The 17,142-nt window shown below is 45.4% G+C and overlaps 1 protein-coding gene across 5 annotated transcripts in view; it reads left to right on the forward strand.

Moving 5' to 3' along the window:
- Positions 1-17,142, forward strand: part of PGR (progesterone receptor) — a 142,626-nt gene that overhangs the window by 104,463 nt on the left and 21,021 nt on the right. For 4 of the 5 annotated variants that reach the window (XM_075592441.1, XM_075592443.1, XM_075592442.1 and 1 more), the window contains one exon: positions 6,573-6,703. The exons of the other annotated variant lie outside the window; for it this stretch is intronic. In XM_075592441.1, coding sequence (XP_075448556.1) covers positions 6,573-6,703 — 131 coding nt within the window. The remainder of the gene's footprint in view (positions 1-6,572; positions 6,704-17,142) is intronic. 5 annotated transcript variants of the gene reach the window in all.

Here is a 17,142-nt window from a genome sequence, read left to right on the forward strand (position 1 = left end):
TGGAGTTCCTCGCTCACACATGGGCCATCATAGATAAACTTCATGATTACCTTTACGGCGTCACCTTTGAGGTACAAACGGATAACAATCCATTAACGTACATACTAACGTCCGCCAAGCTGGACACCACCGGCCACAGATGGCTGGCAGCCCTTTAAAAAAAACGGTTTACAACTGAAATATAAACCTGGGCCCCTGAACATTGGAGTCAACACTCTATCCCGATGACCAAGACTGGGTACCACCCTGGATGATGACCTCTGGGAGGAGACCCTGCACCAGCAGCTATCGTTGAAGATAAGGTGGCCTCAGAACTGAGGGTAGCGGATTCCTTGGGATGCCAATCCAAAGCCATTCCCACGCCTACTGTGATCCAGGGGGGATGAATATCACTCACAACAAGATCATTTCCTGGAAAGATATGGTGCAATATCAAAAGCAGGATCAAGTGGCTGGCCTTATGCGCCAGGCCATCCAGCAAAACAAGAAAGCTAAAGTGTGTTTTTTGTTTTTGATCCATTAAAATAGCTATTTTTTTTATTGTAGGAACGGATCCTTGTACTTTTTTCTGGCTTTGCCAGCATTGGACGTACTGCTCCATTTTTCTCTCTTCCTCATTCATCCAGCAAAACAAGCCTGAAATCCTGAAACGTGCCCTCAGCAGCATGGTCGTGATACTCATGCGAGAACTGGATAAATTCAAGATTGATAACAGTCTACTCTATCGGGTGGTACAGTACCACAACCACCCAGGTAGAAAGCAACTGGTCCTGCCCAGGAACCTACAACATATGGTCCTAAAAGCCCTGCACAATGAACATGGCCACCTCGGTGTAGAGAAAACATTTGGGTTGGTACGAGACTGGTTCTTCTGGCCACGGTGAGAGAGTCAACAGAGCGACACTGCCGCCGATGTTCCCGGTGCATCCAGCGCAAAACCCTCCCCACCAGAGCCACATCAATGGCTCACCTGAAGAGCTCCGGTCCCATGGACCTGGTGTGTATGGATTTTCTATGCATTGAACCAGATGCCTGAGGCATCGGTAACGTGTTGGTCATCACAGACCATTACACCCGCTATGCTCAAGCCTTCCTCACTAAAGACCAGAAGGCCATCACAGTGGCGAAGATCCTGTGGGAGCAATATTTCATACACTATGGCATACCCAATCGCCTACACTCAGACCAAGGCCGGGATTTTGAGAGTAAACTCATCCGGGAATTACTCAAAATCCTCAACATCACTAAGTCCCGAATGAACCCGTACCATCCCGAGGGGGACACTCTGCCGGAGCGATTTCACAGAATATTATTAGATATGCTCGGTACTCTGAAAGGCGCTCAGAAAAAGGATTGGAGCAAGCATGTGGAAACAATGGTACATGCTTCTATTTGCACCCGCCACGACTCCACAGTTTTCTCCCCTTCCTCATGTTCGGGCGAGAAGCCAGCCTGCCTGTGGATGTGCATCTGAGGGTGTCAACAGATGAGATACACAATATGACGCACTTCAAATATGTGCAACAGCTCCAGGAAAGCTTGCAACAAGCTTACCAGCTAGCTGAAAAATCTGCTTCCCAGCTGAACGCCAACAATTAAAGGTGCTATGACCATAAGGTCAGACACCGGGAGATTCGCCCTGGGGACGCTGTGCTCCTCCATAACCTTGGAATCCCCGGGAAACATAAATTGATCGACCGTTGGCGAGACGGAGTGTTCGCGGTCTAGTCACAGATGCCGGGTCTATCGCATAAAAGACGCGGATGGCCATATAAGGGTCTGGCACCGGAATCATCTCTTACCTATCCCACAAGTGAGGGATGACGAACCAGAGATACCGGCTACACCATTGGATGGTGAGTGAGAAGAATTGGAAGACATAGATGATCCTATGGAGGGACCCTCTCAAAGGGTACTTCAAAGTCATGGGGCACCTCCCAAAGGAGCTATGGGTAAAGGGCCCAGATGACAAACACCTACTCCGGTGGCTCCAATGAGCCCACCTCTGGACCATAGAAGCCCCTGCTTTGCACCCCAAAGGGACTTTATAGAGATATTAATACCCCCAATAGGAGAGGCTGAGCCTCCGGACTATGTACATTACTCCCCAGAGGAAGTAGAACAAGAGCTTTGAAGAAGCCAAAGAATGAGGTATCCTCCCAACCTTGTAGCCTACGATTCCTTTCGGGCACCCCACTATGAGGCTCTGCAGTGGTCTCGGAGTAAGATACACTCCATGATTGTTATGTTTACCCAGATGTACAATCTCATGTAAAGCGATTGTGAATGTGTTAAGCTATATACCTGTACAGTATTCTTATTCTGGTCATATGTTATGTTGTTAAGTGGGGATGTTAGGGTTTTCACCAGGGGGAGGATTTAACCAGATCCCCCGGTTTCTCTGTTCCCTCCCCCCCCTCCTCCCATGGTCCCCTCTTACCGCACTGGGCGCGCGCTCGGGAGGCTGTGGAGGTCTGCGGGTGCTGCCGGCAGGGAGTGCCAGGTTGCTAGGAAAGCAGCGGGCGGTGGAGTAAGGGGCAATTGAGTCTCCGGGGCTCTGGGGTGGTGCGATGGGAGGGCACTGCCATCTTGGTTGTTATTGCGCATGTGCGAGACCGGCGCATGCACAGAGGAGTATAGTTGCAGCGGCCATTAGGTATAGGCTCTGCAGAGGGAACTACAGCTCCCAGCCACTCAATGGGCTGTTAGTCAGGTAGTGTGCCTCAGCCAATGAGGCTGCCAGAATTCCCTGCATAAAGAAAGATACATTTGGCGCTCTGCAAGCCACGCCAGTCAGAGCTGGGACAGCAGAAAGGTAGGGTGTACGTGTGCAGGGTGTCAGTGGCCCTTGCACTAGGCCAGAGACCCCCTTAGGCCCCAGCTAGGCTCAGACTCCCCTGTATAGTTTGTGGCTGCTACAGGGACAGGCCCTTAGACAGGGACATTGCCCCACTTAGCCTCACTAGTGTCAGGGACACAGCAGAACACCGTGCGGCAGTTGTGGCCTGTGGTCTGGGACCAGACCACCACTGAAAGACATAGAGACTCTCTTCAGTGTGGGACACTCCTGCGGGATACCACCCCACGTGGAGGCAGACATCATAGTGGACAATGTCACTGGATCAGCGGATCCCTTATCGTTAGTCAGCGCTAACGGGTGTGGGATCACCTGGCAGGTTCCTCACCTCACCAAGTGCACCAACTACCACCTTCAGTTCTAGTGGGGCAGCACTGTTTCACACATTGGGTAGGTTACTACCTGGATGGTTGGTGCCAAAGGGCCCCTCAGTACATTGGGGACTGTGTAACAGGTGTGGACAGTATGTTGGAGGATACGGCCATGGGTAGCCTAGTTGGTGCGACTGGTATTGTTATTACTCATTCAGTAAACTTTTATCTTATACCACGTGTATTTCTTATATTGTCCTGTGACGGGGTTATCCAACACAGATAGGATCCCACCCAGGTGGAGGCGCTATATCCAGATGGATAAACTACACTCCAGGCTCCCAGTCGCAGATGTTCAGGCCTCCTGTGAGCCACAGGTAATGCACCACACACACAGTAGCCCATATCTCCCATGGGGTGAGGGAAAGTGCGCTACAAATATTTATTTTTATGAGGTATGCAACATTTTGTAATGAAAGGGTTACGTTCTAAACTCAGTACATTGCTTGTAGGCTATTCCCGGAAATAACACGATTATTATCATGGTCTGGATGCGAGTGAAGGCAGGTTTTGGTTTGACCTAATTATTGTTGCGTTATTTCCATGCGCTAATATTAATAGAGGTTTGAAGATATGCAAAGTTAGGTTAACGGCTCATTAGCATACGATGTGCATGTGAGTTAACTTAAAGGGCATTAAAATGTATTGATGCAATATATTTCTCCTCAACACAAGGGCATCAAAACGCAAAACACCTTTGTTGATCTGCATTTTGGGAATCTATACATTAAATGGCGGTAACGTAGAGATAAAACATTTTACAGACTTTTGAGGATCTAGCTCTATGTGAGCACATGTATGAAATTTGATTAGTCATCTAGTTACTTCTTCATTGAATATTGCATTTTTTAGATAGTATTGCAACAACTTATTGATTGAAGGTATCATAGATATCTATATTACACTGATATAGAGATAGTAGGAATATATATTTCTTTATATGGCATATTTTACAAGAACTCAGTTGACAGCTTCCTGCAGACGTGTTCTAGGAAGATCCCTGTAGTAGGGTCAACCCTCTGTTATATTTTGACCACTGAGCTTTGCCTAAGGTCTGTTGCATGGTTATTCTTTGTACTGTTGAACTTTGGCTGAGAAGGTCTATCTTCTGTTCTGCTGTTCTTTGGCTGAGAAAAGGCCATGATTTTTTGTTGCTGAACATTATTTCTCCAAACCACAAGTCTCCTGCCATTACCTCTGCTGACATCTCCTACAATCCCCATCTGCAAAAAGCACAGGAGTAATTTGACAAATGCTGGGCTGATTACATCAGCACACACAATAAAAAGATCTGTTGGGGCTGGATCCAAAACATAAGTAGTGGGGTACAATCATTGGATAGTTTGCACAATGTCTTCCTTATTCATATGTTCAAAGTTAAGCCATGAAGCCAGAGAACCTGTGCAACCCATTCACATGACTGGAACCCCAACACTCAGATAGCACTGTCAGAATCCTGACCCAGATGGATGACACCATATCAAACTCATCATAATATGACTATGAAAACGCTACACCAGTCTGCACATGTGCTGTCCTGCAAACCCAAGCCACAGAATGGAAATGCTGAGCTGCTCTATTGTCTACTGCTATATTCTCTCGTGGTAGGAACCATAACTTCTTGCGGACTGGTATATATGAGATAATGTCAATGAGTTGTCCTACACAAGTTCCATTTTGACCCTTGACCCCTCTACTTCATTTCTCTAATACTACTGTCAAACTAAGGGGTGCTGTGTTATGTGATGAGGAGTCATATGCGAATGATAGTATCCATTGTACATGTCACACCTCTATTATAGTAGAGTACAACAGCACACAGATCCTCACAGGTATCCATTGTCAGAGAGATCCAGTTTTGTCCTGGGGAGACAGACCTCTCAATGGGGGATACCTCGGTATCTCAATGGGGAAAGGCCTACTTGGGTAGCCATGAAGGAGAACCAAATGTAAAGGTCAGAGACTTCTAACATCTGTCTGGAAAGAAAGACCAAGTGTGTCTCCACTTTTAGGGATAGCAGATACATTACATAAGATCATTCTGATAGTGTTCTGCCCATTTAGTGTGGAATCTCTGGGTGATGGAAAACAGACAGGAACAACCCTTAATTATGTTCCTTCATACTCTAGCAATGCAGGTCAGCAGAGGGAAGAGAATAGTTGTACGCCTGCTTGCCATTTTTTTTAAATACCTAGGGACTAAAGGATGTTAGCATGGGATGGTTCAGTAAGAACTGCAGCACAAGAAGGGCAGAGTAAACAAAAGAAACTAGTGTTATAAGAACACATTAGATCAGCAGTGCATCAGTTAATAGGGTGGAGGTCAGGTGTGGGGTTGGTTAGTGATATAAAAGGAGAGGGAGCATGACTAAATGACTCCAAGTTTGTGGAGCATTCGACATGTCTTTAGGGCTGGTTTGGTTGTGATAGTAGGATTAAGTATAGAGTCTATAATGCTATATTGCGGTGATGGGTGGATGATGTACAAAGGTGTTTCTGTGTGCTGTTTGTTCAGGATGTTACAGTATATAGTGATCACATGAATATTAAACAGTCCAGAGTAATCTTTCTTTGCTGTTGGATAATACTACCCCACAGGTAGGAGCGAGGTGCAAAAGTACTTTCAAGTAGACATGTTACAGTCATTTCAAGATCCAATGTGTAAAGACTGCATGAATTGTATGAGTGATGTGTTTAAAAGTATCCTTATTCCAGTCAGGTAATATGTAAGAAAACAGTACAGTATGTTACTTGATTATGCAAAAGGAAGGTCATATGCTGGATATACAAGAGAGTTTGATCTGAGAGGAGAGGAGTTGCAGAGCCAGTGTCTCTAGATATGTGAAGCATAGACCCAGAGATGATTCTAGTTTTCCACAGTACCTTGTCTTTGTGGACTTCAATGCAGAGGGCTTGCAGCCATGATGGGTTCATATTTGAGTGTCTTGGATATTTGGGGTGTTTTTTTGTAATAAGTATAACTAAAACCTGTTTTATAGAAAGATTCAGGTGCAGGTAAGCGGTAGAGAGCACTCGCTAGAACCACCTGCAAACACAGGTTTGTACATGCTACTACTTGCCTCAGTTATAGAAATATATCATTTAATTTAGTGGTAGTGTTAATCTCAGTCACCCTGAACAATAACCTAATAATACATGTTAAAATAATATTGTAAGTTGTAGCCCTGAATATATATTTAGACAGTTTCAATAGTGTTTCCTGTGTTGTACATGCAGAGTGATACTAGCAAAACGCATGGGACATTACATTGAATACACAATCCTTGTGTGCGTTTAATAATTTAAAAAAAAGGGTAGAATTTTATTTTATATTTGTTTCTTAGACAAAGAATGAAAGAGTCGTCTTTCTATTCCCTTTGCCTCTCCATGTGGCAACTGCCACAGGAGTTTGTTAAGCTACAAGTTACCCATGAAGAGTTTCTTTGTATGAAAGCTTTATTACTTCTGAATACAGGTAAGTCAAACCATTTTATTTTTTTGTTTGAGGCAGTGTAACCCTTCACAAATGTATGTGAAAATGTCAGTTCTTTTGGATTACACTGCATAGTAAAAATGTGTCCCTATACAGATGCAGCGGCCGTTATTCGAACAAATCTCGAAATGGAATTTCGAGATATGCCAGTGATCTGCCCGAGTTGTGCCACAGCAGACTAATGGCCTGCCGGAGTAACACAGCTGCTGTGTGAATCCTACCGGGGTCTGCCTTTATGTAATAGACCCGCAGTAAGAGGCTGAATCAGTCACTCTAACTGCACGCCTCTCACAGGCGATCGTGGGGTTTTTATTACAATTTTAACATTACAGCAATGTAGCATGGGGTCTCCGCATTGGTTTCAGGTCCGGGGACCCCCTACTTCCAGAGATACAGGCCCCGTTATGGGGTACCGATTTACCCATGTTAAAATCCTTTGGGTCACGTGACGTGACCGTGAGATCTAGGAGTGGGGAGGGTGGTTAGGCCTCCCGGGTGGGTATTGGGGCACGGTGGTTTAACCCCTTAATTACTGTAGCAGTTATTAACCGCTAAGGTGATTAAGGGGATAGGGGACATTAGATTGTATTTTGCTATGTATTTTTTTGGCAAAGGAGGACAGGGACTTTGCAGTAAGCTGACGAGGACACCAATCATAATGCAGAGGTAAGTAGAACTGTATTTATTTACTTGATTTATGTATGCTGTTATTGTTGTGTTTAATAATGGGCAGATAATCTATTATCCATATCTGGATAATAGTTATTTTGCCCATTACTTTGCTGCATGTGTTTGTTTGGGGGGGGGGGGGTATTTATTTAAGTGTATGACATGTTTTATTTTTTACATACAGGATTGGTACCTGAAGGCCCCAGACCCCTGTGGGACTACCCGAGGCCCCCCGACTCCTGTGGGAACCACCCGAGGACCAATGGACGCCCACGGGTACCACCTGTGGACCCATGGGGGACACCTGCAGGGAAGAACCGGAGGCCCCACAGCTGTGGGGGACCCGTGGGAACCATCCGAGGGCCCCAGACACGTGGGAACCATCCGAGGGCCCCAGATACCCGCGGGACAACCTGTGGACCCCATTGGGGCCTGCAGTGACCCGTGGGGACCACCTGGAGGCCCACAGCACCTAGCGGGGACCACCCAGAGACCCCAGACACCCATGGGTACACCCCCGGGTGCATTGCGGGCCTGCGGACAACCGTCGGGACCACCGGGGCCCCCGTTGGCCTGGGGTATTAATCCTGTATGTAAAATAATAAATCATGGTTTTATGGGGGGGGTGGGCCACCGGGGGTGGGTGGGGTATTGGTGCTTAGTAGCATTGGTAGCTACAGTAAATATTTTTACATTTAAATTGTATTCCTAGTGTAGATGAGCAAGTGGTCTCCGGAGCAGAACTGCATTGGTTTCAGCCTCGGGACCCCAGCACCCCATACCGGGACCTGTAACTCTGGAAGTAGGGGGTCCCCGAGGCTGAAACAACTTTGTTCAGCTCAGGAGACCCCCTGATAACGCACACTATGAATAAAAATAAAATGTAAGCAGCTTCATTACCTTATCAGCTATCCGCTAAGGTAATGATTTTTTTTATTGGGGGGGGGGTTGATACTAGTGTGAGGGAGCAGGGGTTCTCCTGAGTTGAACAAAGTTTTTTTCAGCTTCGGGGACCCCCTACTTCCCGAGATACAGGCCCCGATATGGGATGCCGATATCCCTCTGCTTAGTTCTATCCCACAGTCACGTGACCCACAGGATTTTAACATGGGGATACCAGCACCCCATAACGGGGCCTGTATTTCGGGAAGTAGGGAGTCCCCAGACCTGAAACTAATCGGTTCAGCTCCGGAGCCCCCCTGCTACATTACTGTAATGTTAGAATTTTAATAAAAACCCCGCGATCGCCTGTGAGAGGCGCGCAGTTAGAGTGACTGATTCAGCCTCTTACTGCTCGTCTATTACATAAAGGCAGACCCCGGTAGGACTCACATAGTGAGCCATTAGTCTGCAACTGACCGTCCCAGGGGCACCCCGCATCATAATGCGGGATGCACCCAGGTAAATGTTCGAATAACGTCTGCTGCATCTGTATATTCAATTATGTTTCTTCTAAATGTTATATCCAATGCCAGATCAGACTTCACTTTTTGCAGAGCAAGTTCATGTGTTCCATCCATGCTACTTTGTGTGATGTTGAACTGCAAGTTGAGAGCATTTTTGAAATTCAAATGAATACCTTAAAATGTTTTGTAAGTGTGACTTTGTGAAACCCAAACTCATTCATCTTAGGCATGTTCTATAATGCCGTGCGTGTACTACGCCGTGCGCGGATTTTTAGTTGGCTGACGTTAGTCAGCCTTTCTATAGAAGGGCTGCGCGCGCACGGCAGGGAGGAAATGCATCTTTTCACACCGCTGCCTGCGCTCAAATGTATGTATATTTGTGTGTGTATATGTATGCATGTGTATGTGTGTGTGTGTGTGTGTGTGTGTGTGTGTGTGTGTGTGTGTGTGTGTGTGTGTGTGTGTGTGTGTGTGTGTGTGTGTGTGTGTGTGTATGTATTTGTGTGTCTGCGCTAATCTAATAAAAAATTTATTTTTAACAATGTTTTTTTTTAATAAATAATAAATTACACATAAACACACACACACACACACACACACACACACACACACACACACACACATACATACACACATAAACACACACAAACACACACAAACACACATAAACACTGAATACTCACACAGTATACTCACACAGTATACTCACGAAAAGCAGGGGCATGTGTACGTGCTTTTGCATTGGCACGCACGGCCGCATGCTGTATGGAACGGCCCTTAAGTGTGTAAAAATACCATTGCTCTGCTAAGCCTTAAATGTCCTAATTAATTAGGTATCCTATAATATAATGTGTCATGTTACATAATAACACTTACCCTTTTAAATCATTAAAATAAATATCTGATAAAATCAAATGTTAAAGAAGAATAAATTATAAACCATTACAAAATGTGGCTTCAGGGAAACCCTGAAAACCGCTTAAAAAACCCCAGTGTTGAAAAGCACCAATTTAAGGTAACTGAAGTATTTTGTAGGTGGATAGATGTTTGGCAGCTTCTGTCACATTGCAGATGCTACATGAAAGATGAAAGATGTACCAATTCACTGTGATCCATATCTAATGTACAGTATTACACCCTGGATGCTACTCAGTCCCCAGACACATTAATTTCTAAAATGCAAAGTAAGTTGCCGGTCATTTCTTCATTGTACATCCTATAACATGAATAAAAAATACACACATACAGTACTGTATATCTGTAATAGTACTTTTGATTAAAAGGAGCAGCAGTCCAGGGTGTCATAAGATAGTGACAGTGGGTGGGGAATGTGGATGGACTGGGCGCTTCCCATTTAATATTAGATTGGTGTAATTAGTGACACACCTTAGATACACACAATAAACCTTACACCATAAAGTGATAATAAAAATAAAAGTGTACAAGTGCAGCTCAACTTCCTCTGGTGGGACAGTTCCAAGTCCCAGGATGTAGAATTTTCTTTTCTTGGGGTTGAGGAGGAGCGCAGGATAAGTTCGTGATATGTGAAAAAATAAAAATATATATAGTGCAGATGATAGATCACTGCTAAAAAGATAATCAATATATGAAATGAACTCACAAAAATCGTATTGTATTACTGCATGTCAGAGATCCATCGCTCTCTGACTGGAGCCCTTTGTGTAGCTGGGGTCACGATGCCTCTCAGTGGAGTGGATGATATGCAAGTGAAAGAAACCACAAATAGTGCATACTGTATAAACTATAAATATGTATTAGTCACAAATATTAAGGAAACTCACATTTTCCATAAATTAAATGGGTGGTGGAGAGAAGCCAAAATGGGTCTGGTGTCAGCAGTAGATTGCCAGTCCTTCAGTGAGCAAATTCTCTCCAATTTGCTCACTGAAGGACTGGCAATCTACTGCTGACACCAGACCCATTTTGGCTTCCTGCCCTCACCTGTGACGCGAAACCGGAAGTGACGCGACGGCAGAGACTGATGCGGAACTACACTGTGAGGTGTAAGTGAAAGTGAAGCACCGGGCAGCAGCCTTACACTTCACCACCCTTCTATCGGCGGTTCTCTCCACCACCCATTTAATTTATGGAAAATGTGAGTTTCCTTAATATTTGTGACTAATACATATTTATAGTTTATACAGTATGCACTATTTGTGGTTTCTTTCACTTGCATATCATCCACTCCACTGAGAGGCATCCTGACCCCAGCTACACAAAGGGCTCCAGTCAGAGAGAGATGGATCTCTGACATGCAGTAATACAATACGATTTTTGTCATAAGATAGCTCTGTTATATGCAAGAAAATGGGGGCATCTGTGTATGATGAAAAACTATATCAAACAAAAAAGTGTGTACCAGAGAAGTACCGTAGTGGGGGTTGGCATGAAGAATGAGGCAGAAAGACAGAGCTTGGAGGTGCATGCACGGCATAGATCTGCCAGCTTCGTCCTGCCCAGCCGATAAACAGTGATAAAGAACCACAAAAACTGTACAAACTGCACTGAATTAAGCCCAAACTGCAAGGCAAACATATAGAGATGCCTAACAAAGCGAAATCCGAGATAATGTCGCCAGATCTAGCAAATTATTTCAACAAAGCGGACGCAGCAAGGGCAGCAAGGATGCCAGCAGGGGAAGAGAGCGGGAGCCCTAATGCGGAGGAAGCCATTCCAAAACGGACATAGAAAAATTATTTGAGGAATTAAAGAACATGTTCCAGGAGGAAATAAAGGAGATAAAAAGTGACATGGCTATTGTTGGGGGAAGAACTCGCAAGCTGGGACAGAAGCTGGACTCAACAATAAAAATACTTAACAAAAAATTAAAACAACAAATTACCTCAAGGGTCAACTTACAGAGTTATCTGAGCGACAGGAGGACTCCGAAAATAGGGACCGCAGGAACAATATTTGGATCAGAGGTGTCCCAGAATCAGTGCTACAGACGAGACCACGACTATTCTAAAGTTTGCCTTAAACTAGCCCGGTTACATTCTGGGTATGTGTTGGGTGTAACCTGGCTACTTTAAGGCACGTTTAAGGCATTTCTGCATTGACTAATGACCCATAGGATTAACAAAGCAGGGGTCCCTGGCAGTCTCATTCAGTTTGAATAGGACTACCAGGGACCCCCGCTGTTAATCTGATGGGCCATTAATCAATGCGGAAATGCTGGGTCTAGTTTAAGGCAAGTTTAAGGCATGAATCCAGCATGTACCTGGGTCTTTTTGGCGATTGCCACTGGTTTGTGTTAGAATAGTCGCAGTCGCAGACGAGCCCCGACACTCCCCGATGGCAGGCGCTGGTGCAGCCGGAGCCGCATCGAAGTCTGACGGCCATAGAGACTCACAGTACTGCAGAAGAGAGGACGGAGGCTGCACCGAAGGAACCAAGGATCATCGCAAGTCAGTGGAGCAGTGAGAAACCACCACCTTACTCCCGTCAGGCTACGATGGAGGAGTCTGTAGATGAGGCCTACTTCCGTATAGAGAAGCACGCCGAACTTCCGGGGCAGCCCCAGCGGATGATGTGTTCCATCACGGAGTGAACCGGAAGTGTGGGACCCCTGTTCCCATTAGTACCAGCCTGTCCGCAGAAGATAAGGAACGGTACATGAATGCTGTACTGGGTCGAGGGAAGAGAAGGTCGGTAGACACTGATTCCACAAAGACCCCACAGGTCGTGGTGTAGCCCGACTCTGAGACTCTGCCCTGGAGTGTGTCATTTCCCCGCCACCTGTTCCAAGTGCACTTGCCCGTGCTCCTGTCCCTTCTCACTGGGGGTGCCGATTGATCTACCAGGGATCCGGGGATTCATGGGGGAAGGCCCAATAGCATTCTACTTGATCCAAGGGCTGGGGAAATTGCATGACTTTAGATGAGGGATCTGAGAGGGAGGTTTCAGTGTATCCTAAAACTCTGTAAAGAACCCTACTGTATACAAACATGTAATTAGAGGTAAAAGTAAAGGTTCCCATTCCAGTGATACGTCCAGTGTTTCTTCTGGGGAAAATGGGCAGACACAGTGGGCCAAGTGATTCTTACCTATGTTTGCATAATAGTTGCAAGTTCTGTTGACCCTTAGTAAGGATATAAGGAATTTGGGTTAGCAGACATGACAATGCAATTGTTAGCTATGGGTACAGCTGTTACTGAACTGCAACCTTATCTGAAGAAAAAAAAATACAACTGAATCCTATTATAACGCGGTCCTTTAGGTCCACATAATGCGACCGCGTTATAAATGGGGATCGTGGGAAAAAATGGACACAATCAGGGGTTCCGCATCCGCCGGAGGGGGAGAGCTGGGATAACTCTCCCAACTATCGCAGACCCAGCGGCTCCCCCACGCAGGACTTACCCAGCAGCACCTCTAAACCTGAATGCTGACAAAACCTGAGGAAAAAGGCAGCAACCCAGGAACAGAGAAGACTTTCCCTCCAACCACAAGAAACAGATAAAACTTTCCTTTTATAAGACTTTTGGTATATCTGCTCAAACAAGATATATGTTTGGGGCTGGGAGACATGCTTATCTGAAGGGAGTTGTGGACTGCATAGGTTTCACTAGAAATACTCCCAAATGAATAGAAGCTTTGTTTGACCCCTTGTTTGGATGATTTTCTGATGTTAAGGAAACAGGCGCAATAAAAGCCTTATTTAATTTCACCTTAACAAGTCTCCCTTGCATACCTCTGTGCGCGTCCTCCTACATATGGTGTTAGAAGTGGGATTGAGGTGGTCCTTGAAGTTAAATGGGGCCCGGAGATTGCTGTGAAATTTTTTTTTGTGCTTTTTGCCTACAAACAGCCTGAGCAACATAAACAAAGGATCTCATGCAGCAGAGACCACAGTTAAAGGGACACACCCAGGCAGGAAATCTACACTGCACTGAAACTTACAAAACCACAGATGGACTCTTTTCCCCGATTCCAAGAGGAGAGAGAGAGACAGTGCTGAAGCAGGTAAACCTTATTTGCCTATCACAAATAAAGTGTAATATGGTCATTGAAATAGGGTTTTTTCCTTCCAGCTGTAGTCAGGGTTCAAGAAGTAAGTTAGCCCTTAAAAGGGATAGGTGTTTGTTGTTTTCAAATATTTCGCTGAAGCAGTGAATACAGATGGTGACACACGAGCGGTACTGATTCTGCAAGTAAAGGCTGCCACCGCATAAGACTACCAGCTTTGAATGGAGTATATGCAGAAAAGTGTGAAAATTGATGCAAGACTGTGTTGAAGCAGGAGAATTTTCAGTAAACCAGTGCTGAGGGTAAAATTGCCCTACTGGGGAAAAAGGAATTGCTGAGCTGTGTAAAAGGTATCCCAAAGTGTGAAGAGTGAATGCCATAATACCCAAAGTTGAGACTGAACATTACTGAACTCAAGCAGAAAACCACATTATTGGGCTGAAGCGGAGGGTATTGCACCAAGCAAGTAAATGGTGTAAAGCAAACAGAAGTTTTTACCTAGCAACTGCACATCCAGTATACCTAATGAGAGATTAACCTAGCAAGTAAATGGTGTAAAGCAAATAGAAGTTTTTACCTAGCAACTGCACATCCAGTATACCTAATGAGAGAGAATGCGTGCACAGTACTGCTGATATTGTAAAACTTACCAAGAAAAAGAAAAAGTCTACAGAGATGCCTGTGAGAGCTACGACCTCTACATGCAAAATATGCCCACCTGTAGGACTATCACAATGAGGGGTTCTAGCAAATACAGTGGCAACAGCTGCAGTAGCGCCCCCTGAGGTCAGGAAGAAAATTACACCTGAAAGCCCCAAAATGGAGGACAAGATGCAGCGTTCCTATAATGAACCCTACCCCACGGAAGAGTGGCCCTTCCAGTGGCCCTTCCAGTCCAATAAAGAGGAAGACATCTCTTACGGGGACCCCAACCGAGTCACACCCACAAAATACCCCAAGAATTGTGGGGGTGCTTGAACTCGGCACGAACTGAATAGACCGCTCTCTATGATGACGAATATGATCGACAGGAGAAAGAGCGGGAGCAGCAGATCACCAAATATTTCTGTCAGCTAACGCAACTGCAAGAAAAGCCTGGCGTATACAATGAAACCGCTGAAGTATCAAATAAAGAAGTAGACCTCAGTATTCCTGATCGGACGGAGTCATCCAAAACAAAAAGGCAGAAAAAGAAAAGCGGTTCTCCACTTACCGTGGAAGGAACAGACACGTCCGCAGATCCTGTGGAGAAAAAGGGGGACCGAGTTGCCCTGCAGCCTAGAGAAAATGGAGAATTCGTCCCGCGGATAACCGAATATCCAGAGGGCCCAAGGCAGAAGTAGTGTACCCCAGAGAAGTGCCTGTCCGGTGCCAACAGTGAGGAACCCTCAACCAACCATCCCAGGGAAGTGGAGCCGGAACCAGTGAGTGACGATCCCTTGACCAGCCCTGAAGATGCCCTGAAAAATGCCAGGCATGACTGTGATATGCTCCGTGAACAATTGAAACAAAAAGATGATTACACAGAGCTACAGAAAAATAACGTGAAGCTACAGAAAGATGTGCTCACAATTTAATCTTTGGCCAGGACAGAATTGGACGATCTCAAGACTGAGCTAGATACTGCAAACGCTACTATTTCCGCCATGGATGAAAAGCAGAGTGAATCTGATAAAATGATGGCTAAGCTGAAGCGGAAGTATGAGGAGGCACTGAAGCAGATGACAGTCTTTCAGCAAGAGGTTCACACTCTTCGCGTAGAGCTGAATGCCTCACAACAGGAGGTCAACAGTGTCTGAACAGAGGTGGACGTATCTCAGAAAAAGTTTCAGAAAGATGTCCCTGCAAAGCAGCATGAGAAACTGAAGGCTACCCTGAGCATCACCAAAGCATCGCTAGAGGCAAAGCTTAGAACCCAGGTGACTTGGCACAAAAGGGAGTACAAGAAGGTCCAGAAACTGAGACAAGTAACTGTGGCCCGAGCAAAGAAATTCATAGTGCTTCACAATGCAGTGAAAATGTGGAAGCAAGCTCAGAGAAAGCCAAGTGTGCAGTAAAGAGACTTGCAAGACGCACTGAAAAAACAGGGATCTCTCACGGATGAGATTACAGTCCTACAAGGACAAGTATTGACCCTGACTAAGCGTCAGTATCCCACAGCCACAAAAACCCATGAAGACAAGGGTACAGTGAGAGCTGGGAATACCGTTCGTCTGAAAAACAAAGTTGCAAAATTTGAACCACCTAAACAAGCACTAGCAAAACCTTCAGCCACCCAACAGGCAATAAAAGAAGGTACACGTGCTGAATCAAAACCAGAAGAATCCTTAGCTGATGAAGCTGAAAAGATGGGACATTCTCTGGAAGTGGATATGGATTTGCAACTTAATCCCAAAGAGCCTGAAGTAGCAACTCCATTAAGTGAGAAAAGTGCAGAGAGACAGCTTCAACAGCGGAAAACTCAAAGGGCTGTTTTTAAACGCTCTGCAACTGCTGCCATACAGTCTGCCTACAATAAAACGAGCACCCGACGCGAGGGAAATCTCATGACCGCACACGTAGCAAAAAGACTATACTTAGAAAAAGTCCTCCTTGAGCGACTGAGGAGTGCTGATCTTAAGCACCTTCGGGAGGAGACACAAATGAACTGGAGAAAGGGCTCCGATCCCAGCGGGACTGAGGGTTCTCTTTCTCCATCCACTCTTATTCAAGTCACAGAGATATCTAGAATGAGAGTGGAAGGATGGGCTTTGGCCGTGGCAAGCCCGAGCTTACCACAAACAGGGGAGGTATGTAACAGGGAGTTATCCCTGTTCAGGAAATGTGCCTCTAATCCAGCAGTGTGGTGGTTAACTGCTGGTAGTCAATTATCCAACACGACCTACCAGATTAGCTTCTTAGAAAAGCCTGTCTTTTGAGACAGGAAAGGAGATTGTTCCTGAGTCTCACAAGTTGTGAGACTGACCATGGGGACAGATGTCTTGAGCCTGCCAGAAGAAACAGCAGAGCTGCTTGAAAGACACAGAGGAAAGCACCTCTAAACCTGAATGCTGACAAAACCTGAGGAAAAAGGCAGCAACCCAGGAACAAAGAAGACTTTCCCTCCAACCACAAGAAGCAGATAAGACTTTCCTTTTATAAGACTTTTGGTATATCTGCTCACATCAAGATGGCTGGGAGACATGCTTATCTGAAGGGAGTTGTGGACTGCATAGGTTTCACTAGAAATACTCCCAAGTGAATAGAAGCTTTGTTTGACCCCTTGTTTGGATGATTTTCTGATTTTAAGGAAACAGGCGCAATAAAAGCCTTATTTAATTTCACCTTAACAAGTCTCCCTTGCATACCTTGCATGCC

This window comes from Ascaphus truei, chromosome 3, assembly GCF_040206685.1.
Source record: "Ascaphus truei isolate aAscTru1 chromosome 3, aAscTru1.hap1, whole genome shotgun sequence".
In the NCBI taxonomy this organism is placed as follows: Eukaryota; Metazoa; Chordata; class Amphibia; order Anura; family Ascaphidae; genus Ascaphus; species Ascaphus truei.